The 21,076-nt window shown below is 43.1% G+C and overlaps 1 protein-coding gene across 1 annotated transcript in view; it reads right to left on the reverse strand.

Annotated features, from left to right (window-relative positions):
- LOC115134487 (ATP-binding cassette, sub-family C (CFTR/MRP), member 8) overlaps nt 1–21,076 on the reverse strand; it is a 136,563-nt gene that overhangs the window by 92,227 nt on the left and 23,260 nt on the right. The window contains 4 exon segments of the mRNA XM_065022678.1: nt 5,145–5,387; nt 13,000–13,166; nt 18,787–18,908; nt 19,937–20,078. Of these exon segments, the coding sequence (XP_064878750.1) occupies nt 5,145–5,387; nt 13,000–13,166; nt 18,787–18,908; nt 19,937–20,078 (674 nt within the window).

Consider the following 21,076-nt stretch of genomic DNA (forward strand, 5'->3'; position numbering starts at 1 on the left):
TTCTACTGTAATTGTAATTAATTAATTCAATTCATTGAGGGGAGGTGGGGTTTGCATTTTACAGTATTTTACTGTAATTACATGGGATTGGTGCAAGCAGGTTGGCTGCTAGGTAATGTATTTTCATATTACAGCAAATCAAATATATACACTACGGTTCAAAAGTTTGGGGTCACTTAGAAATGTTCTTGTTTTTGAAAGAAAAGCACTTTTTTTGTCCATTAAAATAACATCAAATTGATTAGAAATACAGTGTAGACATTGTTAATGTTGTAAATGACTATTGTAGATGGAGACGGCTGATTTTTTAAATGGAATATCTACATAGTCATACAGAGGCCCATTATCAGCAACCATCACTCCTGTGTTCCAATGGCACATTGTGTTAGCTAAACCAAGTTTATCATTTTAATAGGCTAACTGATCATTAGAAAACCCTTTTGCAATTATGTTAGCACAGCTGAAAACTGTTGTCTGATTAAAGAAGCAATAAAACTGGCCTTCTTTAGACTAGTTGAGTATCTGGAGAATCAGCATTTATGGGTTTGATTACAGGCTCAAGAAGGCTATTTCTCAGAACTACTCCCTTCACAGAACAGTGCAAACTGGCCCTAACCAGAAAAGAAAGAGGAGTGGGAGGCCCCGGTGCACAACTGAGCAAGAGGACAAGTACATGAGAGTGTCTAGTTTGAAAAACAGACGCCTCACAAGTCCTCAACTGACAGCTTCATTAAATAGTACCCACAAAACACCAGTCTCAACGTCAACAGTGAAGAAGCAACTCCAGGATGCTGGCCATTTCTCAGACTGGCCAATGAAAAGATGGGCAAAAGAACACAGATACTATACAGAGGAACTCTGCCTAGAAGGCCAGCATCCCGGAGTCGCCTCTTCACTGTTGACGTTGAGACTGGTGTTTTGCGGGTACCATTCAATGTCTGCTTCTTTTTTTTACCCATCTACTTATTATTATGTGACTAGTTATGTGACTAGTTAGGCACATATTTACTCCTGAACATATTTAGGTTTGCCATAACAAAGAGTTTGAAGACTTAATTCAAGACATTTCACCTTTCCATTTGTAATTAATTTGTAAAAATGCCAAAAAACAAAATTCCACTTTGACAATATGCGGTATTGTGTGTAGGCCAGTGACAAAAAAATATATTTTCAAGACTAAAGGCTGGTTTATACTACGGGTGTGTTCTGGAGTGCCAGAGTGCGCTCTGGGTGTTCGTAAACTCAGAGCATTGTCAGATTGTCCGTTAGTAATTTCAGAGCGGTTCGCTCTCGGAGCGTCCAGAGGTCACACTGGATGCTCTGGCTGAGGAGTCGGGTTGATCTGAGCGTTCTGACCTAACAACAGCAGTCAAGCACCCAAGCTAACTGGCTAACGTTGGCTAGCTACTTCCAGACACATAATGAGAGAACAGCTCACTCTGACCATTTTACTCACCCTAGCAGAGCTGGTTAAGCTGTTTTTTTTATGTTCTCCAGAGGGTTGGTGATTGCAACTGTGCTGCTGGCAACAATTTAATTACACGTTTTTGCCAACATTTACTGACACCGGCCATATTCAACGGGTGTTGAGCGTTCACAAATTCCTCAGTTATTCTGCACTCTGGCACACCCAGGCGAGAGAGCTCTGGAATCGGAGTAGATAGCTAGAGCGAATTGACAGCTACGTCTATCAACAATTATTGCAGTGACATCATGAACATTCTATTGAAATGGTTACTTGCATAGTGGAGTCTTTTGTTTAGACACGTAGCTAGCTAAGTAATGAACCATAATCCCAACTCATAATGTTACTACCCTGCATGAATCTCCAGGTAGCTAACCAACCAGGTTCAATGTTAGCTAGCTAACATTAGGCTATAACTAGCAATGCAAATGGCTCTGAGATATGAATATTATTACTGCACAGAGCAAATATGTAACGTTAGCTAGCTAGCTAGCCAGCCAGCTAACGTTGAGTAGCTAGCTAACAGAACACTAGCTTGAAATTAAAACAACTTTCTGACAAAATTTGAAATGTGTAATATCTGAAAATGTAGCTAGCTAGACTATCTTACCCATACACATGGATGGACGCTTCTCCCTCTGTCACGGATGCCATGGTTGCCCTTAGTTTGAAGATGTAATCAGGGGACTGGTGTTTTATACAACAGCCTTCTGTGTGTTCTCTTTTCGACTCTGTCTGCATATTTGCAATCAAACGCCAGAATTTTCTCCATCTCCTTAGCCATCATACTCAAACTCCACTGATTTCAAAATTCGGTCCTCCAGAAAGTGGAGAGCAACACTTATGCAGTTCTACTACGTGATATCTTTCAAAAAAGCTGTGTTTAGAAAGGATTACCTACACATACTGACCAACTCATGTCACAGACTGCTACATGGCAGACAAATCCGAACTCATCTCTCGGTATTATCCAGCCCACTCATTATTGCAGCCAATCATGGCTAGCGGGAAGGTTGCTGACTTTTTCTGTGGCCAAACCAACTAGGCTTGTAATTTAACAATTTCATTCATATTTACAGATGGCATACAAGTTTGTTGTCAAGGCACAAAAAAGTTCACAAGCATTTCTGCCAAAAAACGCATATTGATATGGCACTCCTGTGAAGTAGTGACGCGCAACATATGCCTAGCTTCCTGAAACGAGTCACATGTATTTAAAAAAATAAAAACTGAAATATCACATTTACATAAGTACTCAGACCCTTTACTCAGTACTTTGTTGAAGCACCTTTGGCAGCGATTACAGCCTCAAGTCTTCCTGGGTTTTACGCTACAAGCTTGGCAGTTTCTCTCATTCTTCTCTGCAAAGCCCGTCAAGCTCTGCCAGGTTGGATGGGAAGTGTCGCTGCACAGCTATTTTCAGATCTCTCCAAAGTGTTCGATTGGGTTCAAGTCCGGGCTCTGGTTGAGCCACTGAAGGACATTCAGAGACTTGTCCCAAAGCCACTCCTATGGTGTCTTGGCTGTGGGCTTAGGGTCATGTTCCTGTTGGAAGGTGAACCTTCACCCCAGTCTGAGGTTTTCATCAAGGATCTCTGTACTTTGCTTCATTCATCTTTGCCTCGATCCTGGCGAGTCTCCCAATCCCTGCCACAGACGAACATCCTCACAGCATGATGCTGCCACCACTATGCTTAACCGTAGGGATGGTGCCAGGTGCCAGATGTGATGCTTGGAATTCCGGCCAAAGATTTCAATATTTGTTTCATCAGACCAGAGAATCTTGTTTCTCATGGTCTGAAAGAGTCTTCAGGTGCCTTTTGGCAAACTCCAAGCGGGCTGTCAGGTGCCTGTTACTGATGTGTGGTTTCCATCTGGCCACTCTACCATAAAGGCCTGATTGGTGAAGTGCTGCAGAGATGGTTGTCCTTCTGGAAGGTTCCCTTATCTCCACAGAGGAACTCTAGAGCTCTGTCAAAGTGACCATCGGGTTCTTGGTCACCTCCCTGACCAAGGCCCTTCTCCCCCGATTGCTATGTTTGGCCCTGCCAGCTCTAGGAAGAGTTTTGGTGAATCCAAATGTCTTCCATTTAAGAATGATGGAGGCCACTGTGTTCTTGGGGACCTTCAATGCTGCAGAAATGTTTTGGTACCCTTCCCCAGATCTGTGCCTCGACACAATCCTGTCTCGGAGCTCTACGGACAATTCCTTCGACCTCACGGTTTGGTTTTTGCTATGACATGCACTGTCAACTGTGGGACCTTATATAGACAGGTGTGTGCCTTTCCAAATCATGTCAAATCAATTGAATTTACCACAGGTGGACTCCAATCAAGTTGGAGAAACATCAAGGATGATTAATGAAAACAGGGTGCACCCGAGTTCAATTTCGGGTCTCATAGCGAAGGGTCTGAATACTTACAGTACCAGTCAAAGGTTTAGACACGCCAACGCTCATTCAAGGTTTTTTAAACGTTTTTTAAAACTATTTTCTACATTGTAGAATAATAGTAAAGACATAACTATGAAATTATACATATGGATTAATGTAGTAACCAAAAAAAGTATTTAACAAATTAAAATAGATTTTAGATTTTGAAATTAGCCACCCTTTGCCTTGATGACAGCTTTGCACACTCTTGGTATTCTCTCAAACAGCTTCATCTGGAATGCTTTTCCAACAGTCTTGAAGGAGTTCCTGAGCACTTGTTGGCTGCTTTTCCTTCACTCTGCGGTCCAACTCATCCCAAACCATCTCAATTGGGTTGAGGTCGGGTGACTGTGGAAACCAGGTCATCTGATGCAGCACTCCATCACTCTCCTTCTTGGTCAAATAGCCCTTACACAGCCTGGAGGTGTGTTGGGCATTGTCCTGTTGAAAAACAAATGATAGTCCCATTAAGCCCAAACCAGATGGGATGGCGTATTGCTGGACAATGCTGTGGTAGCCATGGCAGTTAAGTGTGCCTTCAATTCAAAATACATCAATGACAGTGTCACCAGCAAAGGACCCCCACACCATCACACCTCCCCCTCCATGCTTCACTGTGAGAACCACAATAAATCTCAAAATTTGGACTCATCAGACCAAAGGACAAATTTCCACCTGTCTGATGTCCATTGCTCATGTTTCTTGACTCAAGCAAGTCTCTTCTTCTTATTGGTGTCCTTTCATAGTGGTTTCTTTGCAGAAATTATATCATGAAGGCCTGAGTCACGCAGTCTCCTCTGAACAGTTGATGTTGAGATGTGTCTGTTTACTTGAACTCTGTGAGGCATTTATTTGGGCTGCAATTTTTGAGCCTGATAACTCTGATGAAATTATCCTCTGCAGAAGAGGTAACTCTGGGTCTTCCTTATGGCAGTCCTCATGTGAGACAGTTTCATCATAGAGCTAGATGGTTTTTGCGACTGCACTTGATGAAACTTAAAGCTCTTGAAATTTTGCGCATTGACTGACCTTCATGTCTTAAAGTAATGATGGACTGTCGATTCTCTTTGCTTATTTGAGCCGTAAAAAAAGGAAGGGTATGTTACCATACCGTATTTTACTGTATCCAATACTATTACTGTAATCTTTTTTTGACCATTGTTTTTACGAAAACGTACAGCCGCTGGCTGCCATCTCACTCACTCACTCACTCACTCACTCACCACTCACTCACTCACTCCCATTACCCTCTGACTCTCGAAAGCCTTGCGGAGCTTCAGATAGTTGGTGAGGGCTCGCATGGCGATGGGCAGCTTGCCGATGACCTTGAGGTCGATGGGGCGGCGGTGGGCTGCTGTGATGAAGGTGTTCATCCACCAGTAAGTGGCCTTGGACAGCAGGTTGACGAAGGGCTGCAGGAACCTCACCCCCAGATCCTGCAGGTCCTCTGGGGGTTTCACCTCCGTAGCTTCAGTGAAACACAGGTAGCGCTGTGGGGAGGGACAGAGGGAGAGAGGGGTTATCAAGTGGGAAGAGAGAAAAAGACAGATGGAGGATTCACTAAAAGAGAAAGAGCCTAAATAATGAATATATTCAGAACTTAGAATAGAAATGAGAACAACGAAACGAACTACGCAACTATTCACTAATGTATATACAGTTTCGGCAACATAAACTTAAGCCTGCCAAATTTTTGAGAGATAATGATTATCTTGATGGAACTGTGAGCTAATGGATATGACAGATAGTGTTTGATAATTATGTGTGATGTAGAGTATCTGACAGGGAAGCTTGCTCTGTTGTGTATTAAATGATGGGTTGCCTGGTCGTGTCTTTGCGAATGCATCAAAGCCTTGGCAAAGCCTCCCTGTATCACACACTGAAATAAGAAACCTTGAACTGTGTTCACTTGAGCTATTCGGCTTTAGAGCTTTGTTGAAGAGAAGTATTATGGTCTGCACTAGGTCAAAGAACGAGGCACACTCCTGGTACCCCGAGCGCTGAAACTGGACGACAGAGTGAAACACTAATGTAACAGAGTCAGTTCAGTTCAGCAATGAGAGTCTCAGCTTGGGGGAAACTAGGTTACTGAAGAATTACAGCATAGACACATACAGTGGGGCAAAAAAGTATTTAGTCAGCCACCAATTGTGCAAGTTCTCCCACTTCAAAAGATGAGAGAGGCCTGTCATTTTCTTCATAGGTACACTTCAACTATGACGGACAAAATGAGAAAAAAAAATCCAGAAAATCAGATTTTTAATGAATTTATTTGCAAATTATGGTGGAAAATAAGTATTTGATCACCTACAAACAAGCAAAATTTATGGCTCTCACAGACCTGTAACTTCTTCTTTAAGAGGCTCCTCTGTCCTCCACTTGTTACCTGTATTAATGGCACCTGTTTGAACTTGTTATCAGTATAAAAGACACCTGTCCACAACCTCAAACAGTCACACTCCAAACTCCACTATGGCCAAGACCAAAGAGCTGTCAAAGGACACCAGAAATAAAATTGTAGACCTGCACCAGGCTGGGAAGACTGAATCTGCAATAGGTAAGCAGCTTGGTTTGAAGAAATCAACAGTGGGAGCAATTATTAGGAAATGGAAGACATACAAGACCACTGATAATCTCCCTCGATCGGGCGCTCCACGCAAGATCTCACCCCGTGGGGTCAAAATGATCACAAGAACGGTGAGCAAAAATCCCAGAACCACACGGGGGGACCTAGTGAATGACCTGCAGAGAGCTGGGACCAAAGTAACAAAGCCTACCATCAGTAACACACTACGCCGCCAGGGACTCAAATCTTGCAGTGCCAGACGTGTCCCCTTGCTTAAGCCAGTACATGTCTAGGCCCGTGTGAAGTTTGCTAGAGAGCATTTGGATGATCCAGAAGAGGATTGGGAGAATGTCATATGGTCAGATGAAACCAAAATATAACTTATTGGTAAAAACTCAACTTGAAAAAAAGTCTGTGTTGCCCAGCAACAGCCCCAAAACATCACTGCTCTAGAGGAGTTCTGCATGGAGGAATGGGCCAAAATACCGGCAACAGTGTGTGGAAACCTTGTGAAGACTTACAGAAAACGTTTGACCTCTGTCATTGCCAACAAAGGGTATATAACAAAGTATTGAGATAAACTTGTGTTATTGACCAAATAGTTATTTTTCACCATAATTTGCAAATAAATTCATTAAAAATCCTACAATGTGATTTTCTGGATTTATTTTCTCTAATTTTGTCTGTCATAGTTGGAAGTGTACCTATGATGAAAATTACAGGCCTCTCTCATCTTTTTAAGTGGGAGAACTTGCACAATTGGTGGCTGACTAAATACTTTTTTGCCCCACTGTAACTTCCAAACACTTACAGAGAATACACCCACCAGGTAAAACAAAAACTTTAAAAAGAAAATGTTTCTTAAAGTTGGAATCTGTGGTGGTGAAACTGTCCATTTGTGATATTACAACAACAGAGACGTTACTTCAAATAACGAACACCATTTTTCCCCCGGACATCACTGCATGCGCGATAGAACATGTACTACACATTTTTATTTAACGCGAAGCCGGAGCTCCTTTTCTCCGTTTAATAAACAAAACAAAAAGAATAACAAATACGCCTGGAGCAGCTAGTGGATCTCAGCTTTAAACTTGGTTACTTTTTTTCTTCTTTCTAAGCGCACATCTAAAAGTCTAACCAAAACCTTTTCAATACACAGGACGTGGCAATCATTACTGCATCTTGTCAGTACATTTGAGGGTATAGTTTCACACGGTTTAATTTATATCTGCAGAAATAATTCCCAAGACGTCTTCCAGTATGATAAAGAGTGCTTTCTTGTCTTCTCACAGTTACCAAGATAGTCAAGCTTGCATGCACTATACAGTTGAAGTCGGAAGTTTACATACACTTATGTTGGAGTCATTAAAACTCATTTTTCAACCACTCCACAAATTTCTTGTTAACAAACTACAGTTTTGGGAAGTCGTTTAGGACATCTACTTTGTGCATGACACAAGTCATTTTTCCAACAATTGTTTACAGACAGATTATTTCACTATCACAATTCCAGTGGGTCAGAAGTTTACAAACACTAAGTTGACTGTGCCTTTAAACAGCTTGGAAAATTCCAGAAAATGATGTCATGGCTTTAGAAGCTTCTGATTGACATAATTTGAGTCAATTGGAGGTGTACCTGTGGATGTATTTCAAGGCCTACCTTCAAACTCAGTGCCTCTTTGCTTGACATCATGGGAAAATCTAAAGAAATCAGCCAAGACCTCAGAAAATAAATAGTAGACCTCCGCAAGTCTGGTTCATCCTTGGGACCAATTTCCAAACGCCTGAAGGTACTACGTTCATCTGTACAAACAATAGTATGCAAGTATAAACACCATGGGACCACGCAGTGGTCATACCGCTCAGGAAGGAGACGCGTTCTGTCTCCTAGAGATGAACATACTTTTGTGGGAAAAGTGCAAATCAATCCCAGAACAACAGCAAAGGACCTTGTGAAGATGCTGGAGGAAACGGGTACAAAAGTATCTATATCCACAGTAAAATGAGTCCTATATCAACATAACCTGAAAGGCCACTTAGCAAGGAAGAAGCCACTGCTCCAAACTGCTATAGAAAAGCCAGACTCCGGTTTGCAACTGCACATGGGGACAAAGATCATAATTTGTGGAGAAATGTCCACTGGTCTGATGAAACAAAAATAGAACTGTTTGGCCATAATGACCATCGTTATGTTTGGAAGAAAGGGGTGAGGCTTGCAAGCCGAAGAACAGCATCCCAACCGTGAAGCACGGGGGTGGCAGCATCATGTTGTGGGGGTGTTTTGCTGCAGGAGGGACTGGTGCACTTCACAAAATAGATGGCATCATAAGGGAGGAAAATTATGTGGATATATTGAAGCAACATCTCAAGACATCAGTCAGGAAGTTAAAACCTGGTCGCAAATGGGTCTTCCAAATGGACAATGACCCCAAGCATACTTCCAAAGTTGTGGCAAAATTCATTAAGGACAACAAAGTCAAGGTATTGGAGTGGCCATCACAAAGCCCTGACCTCAATCCCATAAAAACGTTGTGGGCAGAACTGAAAAAGTGTGTGCGAGCAAGGAGGCCAACGAACCTGACTCAGTTACACCAGCTCTGTCAGGAGAAATGGGCCAAAATTCACCCAACTTATTGTGGGAAGCTGGTGGAAGGCTACCCGAAATGTTTGACCCAAGTTAAACAATTTAAAGGCAATGCTACCAAATACTGATTGAGTGTATGTAAACGTCTGACCCACTGGAAATGTGATGAAAGAAATCAAATCTGAAATAAATAATTATCTCTACTATTATTCTGATATTTCACATTCTTAATAAAGTGGTGATCCTAACTGACTTAAGACAGGGAATTTGTCCTAGGATTAAATGTCAGGAATTGTGAAAAACTGAGTTTAAATGTAGTTGGCTAAGGTGTATGTAAACTTCCGACTTCAACTGTATATACACAAATGTATGTGGAAACCCCTTCAAATTAGTGGAGTTGGCTATTTCAGCCACAGCCGTTGCTGGCAGGTGTATAAAATCGAGCACAGTATAATGGCATTACTGAAGACCTCAGTGACTTTCAATGTGGCACCGTCATAGGATGCTACCTTTCAAACAAATTTCTGCCCTGCTAGAGCTGCCCCGGTCAACTGTAAATGCTGCTATTATGAAGTAGGGGGGCTGTGCATTGGCAAAGTGGGTGAGGTTATATCCTTCCTGTTTGGCCCTGTCCGGGGGTATCATCGGATGGGGCCACAGTGTCTCCTGACCCCTCCTGTCTCAGCCTCCAGTATTTATGCTGCAGTAGTTTGTGTCGGGGGGCTAGGATCAGTTTGTTATATCTGGAGTACTTCTCCTGTCTTATCCAGTGTCCTGTGTGAATTTAAGTATGCTCTCTCTAATTCTCTCTCTCTTTCTCTCTTTCTTTCTCTCTCTCTCTCTCTCTCTCGGAGGACCTGAGCCCTAGGACCATGCCTCAGGACTACCTGGCATGATGACTCCTTGCTGTCCCCTGTCCACCTGGCCATGCTGCTGCTCCAGTTTCAACTGTTGGTCATTTATGAACATTTGAACATTTTGGCCATGTTCTGTTATAATCTCCACCCGGCACAGGCAGAAGAGGACTGGCCACCCCTCATAGCCTGGTTCTTCTCTAGGTTTCGGCCTTTCTAGGGAGTTTTTCCTAGCCACCGTGCTTCTACACCTGCAATGCTTGCTGTTTGGGGTTTTAGGCTGGGTTTCTGTACAGCACTTTGAGATATCAGCTGATGTACGAAGGGCTATATAAATACATTTGATTGGATTTGGTATTGTGAAGTAGAAACGTCTAGGAGCAACCGCGAAGTGGTAGGACACACAAGTTCACAGTTGCAACACACAAACTACCGAGTTCCAAACTGCCTCTGGAAACAACGTCAGCACAATAACTGTTCGTCGGGAGCTTCATGAAATGGGTTTCCATGACCAAGCAGCTGCACACTAGCCTAAATTCAGCATGCGCAATGCCAAGCTTCGGCTGGAGTGATGTAAAGCTTGCCACCATTGGACTCTGGAGCAGTAGAAACGCGTTCTCTGGGGTGATGAATCATGCTTTACCATATACCAGTCGACGGACAAATCTGGGTTTGGCGGATGCCAGTAGAACCCTACCCGCCCCAATGTATAGTGCCAACTGTAAAGTTTGGTGGATGAGGAATAATGGTCTGGGGCTGTTTTTCATGGTTTGGGCTAGGCCCTTTTGTTCCAGTGAAGGGAATTCTTAACTCTACAGCATACAACGACTTTCTAGATAATTCTGTGCTTCCAACTTTGTAACAACAGTTTGGGGAAGGCCCTTTCCTGTTTCAGCATGACAATGCCCCCGTGGACAAAGCAAGGTCCATACAGAAATGGTTTGTTGAGGTTGGTGTGGAAGAACTTGACTGGCCTGCACAGAGCCCTGACCTCAACCCCATCTAACACCTTTAAAAATGAATTGGAACTCCGACTGCGAGCCAGGCCAAATCGCCCAACATCAGTGCCCGACCTCACTAACGCTCTTGTGGCTGAACGGAAGCAGGTGCTCACAGCAATGTTCCAACATCTAGTGGAAAGCCTTCCCAGAAGAGTGGAGGCTGTTATAGCAGCAAAGGGGGAACCAACGCCATATTAATGCCCATGATTTTGGAATGAGATGTTCGACAACCGGGTGTCCACATACTTTTCGGGTCATGTAGTGTATATGTTTAGAGTTAGTCAGTGTACATTGGGACTCAGAGGACTCTTACCCAACAGATGTCTTTCCTGACTGCAGATGTTGCCAAAGCAACATACAACACTCTCTATATACACAGTCCTTTATCAAAACAGGAATGTATGTATAGACTACTCTGTGTTTGATGGCTCTGGTAGAAGCCTGAGGCATCATGAAGGCATTGAAAAAATTGCCCATTAGTGATCATGAATATAAACTGTAATTAGAATAAGTGCTGAGATTAGTCCAGTGGTGGTCATTGCCGTTTATTTACAATTTTTTTCCCCTCCACGAGCATGGCCTTATTCTATTACAGCATGTTGGATGACTGTCATTCATATTCCATTCATTCGGTTCAATAACACATAGGTTTAGGCTATTAGATGATACAAAAAAATGCCCCTACACCCTAGCCTCCGAATGAAAGTTTACAATCTAGGTGCACACAGGCCTTGCACACTCTTGCCTGCATCTAGGTTGTAATCATTAGTCCAAAAGTTTAAAACAAGAGTTTCTATTGGACAAATTCAGGTATTTTCATCCCTGTTTTGTTTGCTTCCATTTAAGAAACATTTTTCAACAAAATCGGCAGTATGAATACAACCCTGGTCATAGCAGCAACGTAGTATTCATTCTAGCCTCTATGCACTCTCTTCTCAGCTCTTCCATTCGTTCGTGGACTTCAATGAACAACACATCAGCTGTATGTGACCAGGCAAAAAAAAGCCTTTCCAAGCAAAACCATATCATAACCGCTACACACAGTCTACATCGTTGTCCCCATATTAGCTAAAGTAACATTCTAGTCAATATTGCTAATAGAACTAATGCGTTGGTAAACCCGCTACAATAAGTAACGTTACACTATAGAGTGCTGTTGAGGCTGCTGTAGACCTTCATTGCAAAATAGTGTGTATCAATCAATTATTTGGTGCCATAAATATATTTTAGTCTAGTTTTTCAATGTTTTATTTTAAGAAATTCACTGAGAAGAATGGTCCTCCCCTTTCTTACTCTGAAGAGCCTCCGCTGGATTAGTCCCCATCTTAACCAATACAAACCAATGAAGAATGCCAATGATTGCCAAGTGCCCAAGAGCCTGATTGCTCTCAAACCCAAGATGGGATGCTAAAGAGGAACAAATGGACCAGGTGGGATAGTGCCAAGAGGAGAGGCGACTGCTGTGAATGGGAAGATCCTGACTGAAGCCTCACAACATGAACACGAATCCACCTGCATGTGCACACACTCGCGTGAATACCATTCTCACGTCGAGTATATGTCATTGTCCTCCAACACGCGCACACAAATAGAGCTTGAAATCCTGATCACCGTAATAGCAAGACATCTTTCATTCTTTTCAGAAGAAAATCTCCAGACAGAACTCCCACGGATTAAAATGATGAATCATTCAAACATCCGGGCAAACAAGTCCATCCTAAACATCCTGTTATAATTAGGGACAAGTAGCGGGTGTCATACAGGGGCGTCATGCAGAAATCTGGAGGTGGCACATGCCCTTGTGCCCCCTTTGGGCATGACGCCTCTGATTGTCCGACTCACAACAACCGAGCACATTCTGCCTTCGATCTACTTCAGAAACAGGCCTGTAGGCAGCAAGATATAACATCCGATATACAGGGGCATACAGAAATGCTTGACCGAAAGAGGGGAGAGCTGATCGAAGCAGAGGAAAAGACAGGATAGAGACGTCCAAACATACTGAGGAAAACAGATGCCCGTACACACAAAACACACTAGGATGACACACACACACACACACACCATCCCCCTCTCACACACACTGCTGCTCACCCTGCCCAGTATGACGTTGATTTCCACAGCCAGTAGTAGTCCGTAGATCAGGGCCAGGAGTCCTGTGATGCCGTAGCGGAGCTGTCTCAGGCCGATGCCGTGCTCAGTGTACTTGGCAAACTTGATGGTTTTCATCAGAAAGGCCAAGACCCAGTAGAACAGTAGGGCTTTAGAGAGGATCAGAGAGAAACATTTGATTACCTCAGGACTCATAAAGGGAATCGTCAGTCATCTCAAGTCAACTCCCGACGAATGCAATTGGGTTAGGAATGTCCTATACATTCCCAACAGATGATGCAGATTATCCAGTAAGTAAAAGGAATGTTGTTTCTGGTGAACTGTACACACTGCATAAGGAGTGAACTGTACACACTGCATAAGGAGTGAACTGTACACACTGCATAAGGAGTGAACTGTACACACTGCATAAGGAGTGAACTGTACACACTGCATAAGGAGTGAACTGTACACACTGCATAAGGAGTGAACTGTACACACTGCATAAGGAGTGAACTGTACACACTGCATAAGGAGTGAACTGTACACACTGCATAAGGAGTGAACTGTACACACTGCATAAGGAGTGAACTGTACACACTGCATAAGGAGTGAACTGTACACACTGCATAAGGAGTGAACTGTACACACTGCATAAGGAGTGAACTGTATATCTACAAAGTGAATATCATACATATTATTTAGAATCCATATCATATACATTTTCTAATTCATTTCCCCCCCCCCCCCATATTTCCTCTGCTTGTGTCAGTTTTGTTTACATTTTGTGTCATGGCACTTCTGACAGAACTGCTCGTGTTTAAAACTCAAGTGACAATGGAGAATGAAGAGCTGTACTGGAACTGTCAGATTGACTGTGCCTACCTGTTGGAAAGACTACCCACTCACGGATGCCATCCATTATAAATCCCCAAGACACATCCGAAACAACGTGACCGATGTCATTTTTCACACCTTTTTTAGATGTTTTATAGGAGAGAAACCATGGTAACAGAGTCTCGTAGGAGTATGCTGAACATTCTGGGATTTGGGGTCTTTTTCCTCCCCCGTGAAGTCCGCAGATGTTCATAACAGAAACGTGGCCTGCATCTCAAACACTAACTCCTGTTCTCTCCCCTTCCCCTCCACCCGCTCCCTCCCTCCCTCCTTGCTCTCTTCTCCTCCCTTTCTTTCTCCCTCCCTCCCTTCCCTCCCCTCCTTCTCTCTCTCGCCTAGACTTTCCAGTTGTTTAGTGATGTATGTCCATGGTTGTTAAGCTCAATATCCATAGAAACAGAGTGAAAAGAAGGGACTCAGTATTGAAAACGGTGGTCGATTCAGATCCTGTTGTAGCAGGTTGCCATGGTGAGTCACAGTCAACGAATCAACAATATAAGTCCTTTCTATAGGGGGGGTGCAACAATATTAGGAAGGTGTTCTTTTAATGTTTCGTACACTCAGTGTAAGTCCTTTCAGTGTGTTTGTTGTGGCTGTTTTGAAGGTCAATGACTTACAGTATTTGTCAGGCCTGCAGTTGTACTGTAAATCTCTAATGGAAGGCAGAGTCAATAAGAAGCCTATGGAAAAGGTGATCGATGGAAGGATGGTTGTGAAGGAAAGTGAAGAGTGAGTACTACTGATTAGAGTCCCACAAAGGCCTTATTCACTGAACATTTAAAAAGATCCCATAAGAAGAGAGAATGGATAACGGCGTTTGACATATGGCCATACGAGCATATCTCTTCTATGTTCTCCATGTCTATGGCTATCCATCCCTCCAGCCCCAGCTGTAATCAGAGATTAAAGTCTGTCCGAGAAATAGCGCCTGTGGGGTCACTCCCTCGACTAACACCGATTGGCAACGCATCGAGGTTGAGGCTCAAGCACTGATGTGAACGAGGGAACTGGAGGAAGAGTGAACGAACATGGGCAGAACGCGGATGAGTTAATGACGCAGGAGGAGGAGGAGAAGAGAAGTATGTGATCAGACGAAGAGGAGGAACATGGCAACTGAGGGGATGATGAAAGAAGTCAACATTGACGATGAGAGAACCGTGAAACGACAAAGACCACCTAGTGAGCACAAGACATTGAAAATACATCATTTCAACCAAAAAAAGACGTATTCTTTTCAATGTCTTCTGCTCATAGGGCAATGGACTGAGCTGGGACATGGCATTTATTGATAGGATTTTATAGATCCTCTATAAAGAATATTGGCTATCAAATTATAACAATCAGAAGACATTAGTGTTGATGCTTGACGATGTCTCGATGATGCAACAAAAATATTTATTTGGTAATTACCACACAATAAAGTGTAACCGAGTGTTGATATGTCAGTGTAACATTGTTGTTAAAGAACCCAAGTGTTGGTCTTAACCAGAGTTAAACCATATCTATGGTTTTGCATGTACATTGATTGATTGATTAATCTTATCCTACTCAAATATAAATAACATTTTTCTAAACTAATCCAATCTGCTCTTTGGACTTACTACACCGGTTTCTAAAATGGTTGGTTTCTTGTCTCATATCTTTGTCTCCCATCCCAGCAGTCAGCCTGAATTCAGGTTGCGGGTGAATAAACATTTAAAATGTTGAATATCCCCACTCTGGCTGGATTCCAATAGGAATTACACCTCACTTCGCAAGCCATCATACTGTGAATATCCCCACTCTGGCTGGATTCCAATAGGAATTACACATCACTTTGCAAGCCATCATAATGTGACTTGCAGGCCTGAAAACCATGAGATTCAGGCCACTGCATTAGGGTAAAACTAGGCCCTCAAAATAAGGCTTTATTAACTACTTGTATTGTGTTGAAGAATTACATTTTTATGATAAAGTATTCACTTAGAATCTCACTTAATGAAAGCTACAGTGGACAAAAATATATTACTGCAAAAACCATGTCTCTATGACCTCGCTACCATCTAGAAAGCGGAGATGGTACAGATGAAAAACCATGTCTCTATGACCTCGCTACCATCTAGAAAGCGGAGATGGTACAGATGAAAAACCATGTCTCTATGACCTCGCTACCATCTAGAAAGCGGAGACGGTACAGATGAAAAACCATGTCTCTATGACCTCGCTACCATCTAGAAAGCGGAGACGATACAGATGAAAAACCATGTCTCTATGACCTCGCTACCATCTAGAAAGCGGAGATGGTACAGATGTATCAACGCTGGGACCGAGAGACTGAGAAACAAACAGCTTCTATTTCCAGGCCATCAGACTGTTAAACAGTCACCACTAAGCCGACTTCCGCCCAGTACCCTGCCCCTGAAGCCCAGACACTGTTACTAGCCGGCTAGGGAAAAAAAATTAGTGGCTGACTAAATTTTTGCCCCACTGTATTATTTCGATTGCAAGACCCAGGTCCGGAAGCTGAGTATTTGCAGTCCCGGTACTTTACCTTCACACCTTAGAGACCGCTGCCCTTATGTCCAGAACATGGTCAATGAACACTGTAATGGTGCTTACATACTGTATTACCCACTTGATATGTATATAATGTATTCTAGTCTTGGTTTATCCTGCATACTGTAACTACCGCTATACACACACCTGTTCTTTTCACATGCTGTCCATACTGTCTATACACAACATTCACATACGTATATACAGTGGGGCAAAAAAGTATTTAGTCAGCCACCAATTGTGCAAGTTCTCCCAATTAAAAAGATGAGAGAGGCCTGTAATTTTCATCATAGGTACACTTCAACTATGACAGACAAAATAAAGGAAAAAAATCCAGAAAATCACATTGTAGGATTTTTTATGAATTTATTTGCAAATTATGGTGGAAAATAAGTATTTACTTAATAAGTTACTTAATAATATTTAGTCGAAACAACTAGATTTTCTTCACAATGTTGTGCGTATGACTTTGTCGGTGGTGGGAATGGCTGGTCTCATCTTTCACCGTCAACTTGCCAGACGGTTTTGATATCCGTTCATCATGATCCATTACACCTCAAAGCACAACAAGCTGCTTAATGTGAACCTTTTCACTCGTGAGTTCCAAATATCTCTAACCGGCACCCCTGCGCCAGTTGTTTCATGCGCACGATGTCAGAATGTTCTCACTGTTGCGGATCATTTATGTTTGAGGCTTTACTGAGCTGGACAAGCACTTCCCTAGAGTTTCCCAAGATAAAGTATGAAGACATTGCTCATCTCTAGTCAGAACAGGCCTTGCACAAATGTTTTCCCCCAGCACATTTTGTGGCTGGTATGCTGTCCCTCCACTTCATCTCGGGCCTAACAATACCTGTACCAATATATCGTCCAAACACCGGCTTCTTGGGCATTATCACTTAATTAGAATTTTCAAATGTCATGCTTTTTGAGCACATAAAAAAGGAAGTAAGGTATTCGAATATTGAAGCAGAACCAGAAGCCTGCATTTTTATGTGAAACGCATAGATTTTGGTGGGTAGTCCCTAAATATGTGTGTAGATGCTGGATCAGTGTTCAATTTGAAACTGTTTAACCCTGGAGAATTTGCTGTGCAGAATCTCATCAGTACCATGTCATGAAAGCATCCTTCTTTACAATCTTAATATTCTCAGCTGACATTTGTATCACTACTTAAAATGTAATTAAGTAGCACCTCTTCACTTTTTTTTTTTTTTAAGTTGTACTGAAAAAAATGCAAGATTATAGTCACATAATGTCCTCATTCGCTTCCAGTAAAGAGACACAACAACTTCATTTTGAGTTATGGACGAACTACACCTATTTTAACCTCCCCATGAGGAAAACATCTTTTGATTAGTGAACCAAGGTCGATATTGAATTTTTTTAACTCGCTCGCCTCACTTTAAAAAACAACAACAATATGTTCAACATTAAATGGAATTTTATGGCCTTATTTAATCTAACTGATTTATGAGGATAACTACAGTACAAAGTATATATTTCTTTTAACTAACCCCTTTCAACCTAATATCGGTATGGAATACACAAGACTAGAATCATTACACAAAGCAGATCTCTGACTCCTGCTTGATGGACACACATTGAATATTCTATTACTTGGGTTTCTGCCTCGAACTGCAGTAGAATTGATATCCATCCAATCAGAATAACGCAATTACACTTTAATGATAATTGCCTACAACCTTTACAGTCCTCAAACTCAACTCTGACCCTGGAAACCAGCTCCACTGCATTTTGAAACTTGTTCCCCTGTAATCAGGGACTGATTTAGACCTGGGACACCAGGTGTGTGCAATTAATTAACAGGTAGAACAGAAAACCAGCAGGCTCCGGACCTCGTAGGGTAAGAGTTGAATACCCCTGCTCTAGAGCAAAAAGCCATCTCATCTGAATATAAATTAACCATGCATCTGGGTTTAACATGACATTATTAATGCCTGTGGTTTAGACAAAACCGCAATGCTGTACAAAATACTTCCTTACATTTGAATTGTATTGATTTGGGCTTAGAAGACCCTAGGGGCCAGCAAGCCTGCAAGTGAGTCATGGTTATCCACCATTCAGTAAAGCCTAGCAAGAGGTTGCTCTCACACGTAACAGTAATTGGGGACATCTTCTACAGCTAGAGGCATCTTTGCGCTACAGGGAGACAGACTTCAGCAGTTGAAGTTTGGAGGCTTGGATGTTTAACACTAGAGCGAGGTGAGCTGTGCATTGAAGTGGTGTGGGCATTCTGGCATCATTTGCACGGTACGGAAGCGCACACACAAACACAGAGTATGCATACACACACACTCTGTTAAAGTGCTTGGAAAACTATGAAGGAGCCTTTACCTAGCAGTAGCTTGGGGAAGTTGGAGGTCTCAATGTTGTGGTAGTAGATGATGGAGGTGATCCCCGCCATGAAGGCCAGGCCTGCAGGCATGTACAGGTGCAGGTGGAGGGACTGGGTGAACCTGGGAGAACACACACAGGACAGAAGGGTTTTAATGCACACACACATGCACAGCTGCACACACACACACACACACACACCCCAATTGGATAAGTTAAAATCATTCTATACACACACTCAATGCCGTATAAAAGCTGCAAGACGACATTGTGCTATAGTGAATGGTATTCTAGGGCGAAAGTGCAGGAGGAGAGATCTTCCAATCAATTCACAAACGCATAGGAGAAGCTCTCAGCGCAGACAGGCAATACTACAGTAATCATGTGTAGGGGACTATAGGGGACACGCGTGGGCAATCAACGTGAGAGGAGAACATACAAGGACAGAAGAGAAAGCGAAGAGGTAAAAGCCAGAGAGAGAGAGAAAGAGAAAGAGAGACACACAAGACAAGATGAGAGAGAGAAAGACAGAGCGAGAGAAAGAGTGAAAGTGAGAGAGAGAGAGAGACAGAGCGAGAGAAAGAGTGAACGTGAGAGAGAGAGAGACAGAGCGAGAGAAAGAGTGAAAGTGAGAGAGAGAGAGAGACAGAGCGAGAGAAAGAGTGAAAGTGAGAGAGAGAGAGAGACAGAGCGAGAGAAAGAGTGAAAGTGAGAGAGAGACAGAGGCAAGGGAATGCAAAGGCTCCGATTGATTTCCTGTAATTATTTAACCTATGACCTACATTTGTGAATCACACACTATTGGATTGTGGAGTGAGAAGAGGGGGAGACCGATAAGTTGAAGACTAAATGGAGAAAGTTGACAGTGCTGCCATAAAAGTAGGTAAGGCTAGAAGTGCAGAGGAGGAAGAGAACCTAGTGACCTAGGTGGGGGGGAGCGGGGACAGTTATGAAAAGAGTACAGTCTACAGCAGAAGCAGTCATTGAGAGGAGCAGAGGAGTTGAGAAGTCTAATGACACTGCTAGCTTTGCTAAAGATCCACTCGTGTTCAATGTTATGGAGGTGTACGGTCGTTGCAATGTCCTGGGGAGTCGGTGATGTCAAACATGGGGCGTGATTCCAGCGGAAGGGCAGGCGGAACGGACTCACCCATCGGAGACGACGCCCTCTGCGATCTCACAGACCAGGACGAAGAGGAGGACGAAGGTGAGGAGCCAGCGCAGGTTGTGACCAGGGAAGTGCAGCCAGGTGCTGTGGTGGATGTGCACCTTGGAGCTCTGGCTGCCCCAGCCTTTCAGAACACAGCAAACACAACAATGACACAGGAAACAGGAAACAGGATATTAGCTTCGTGACATTTATCTGATCTGTTGGGCCGGTGAGAGTCAATTCCCAACTAAGCATCCGCAATAATATTATACATTTTACTTGTCTATGGCCGGGATTCAATCCGATCCAGCTCTTTCAGCTATGCACATCCTAAAGGTCAATGTTTCATAGTTCGCGTAGACCTCATCCATGGTAAACACTACAAAATGTTGGCTCAATCAAAATGTACACTTAATTGGCAAGCGTGCGATAAGGTGGATCTACCGCTGATCAGATGAAATACCGGCCTAAAAGAAGACACCACAGGAGGCTGGTGGCACCTTAATTGGGGAGGACGGGCTTGTGGTAATGGCTGGAGCGGAATGGTGTCAAATACATCAGAACCACGGGTTCCACGTGTCTGATGCCACTCCTTTCCAGACATTATTATGAGCCGTGCTCCCCTCAGCAGCCTCCACTGGAAGACAATTCAGGCTATTGATTCCCGTAGAGACTATGGAGGGGACACACAAAGTCCACTTCGGGTGTATTACAATTCATGACCTTGGCTTAACAGCGGATAGGATCAATTCTACTGACTCCCCGGTACAACCTTGAAAAACGGTGAGCCGAACAAGAAAGTTGTCCCTGCGAGTCACAGGAGTAGGACTCGATTAAAAGGTCATCAAAGGGGAGTCAGTGGCGAGTCTGTCAAGGTCCTCACTGTGGGGTGGGTCACCCTCCGGGGGCCTGCAGCTAGGCGTGTCTAGATAGAGAGAGAGCAAAGCTACTGTACCTTGCCTGACACCACCATTCCAGTTAGCTCTTAAAAGCTATTATGAAGTAGCACACTCACACACCTTACGCGCTGCTAGGTGCACGGAGAAAATTGCAGCTTGATAAAAAGAAACTCCAGCACATTGGTGATCTAGATGTTTCCGACATTTAATGGATCTTATTTACCAATGTTACGGTCAAACA

Source organism: Oncorhynchus nerka, linkage group LG9a (assembly GCF_034236695.1).
Source record: "Oncorhynchus nerka isolate Pitt River linkage group LG9a, Oner_Uvic_2.0, whole genome shotgun sequence".
Taxonomy (NCBI): Eukaryota; Metazoa; Chordata; class Actinopteri; order Salmoniformes; family Salmonidae; genus Oncorhynchus; species Oncorhynchus nerka.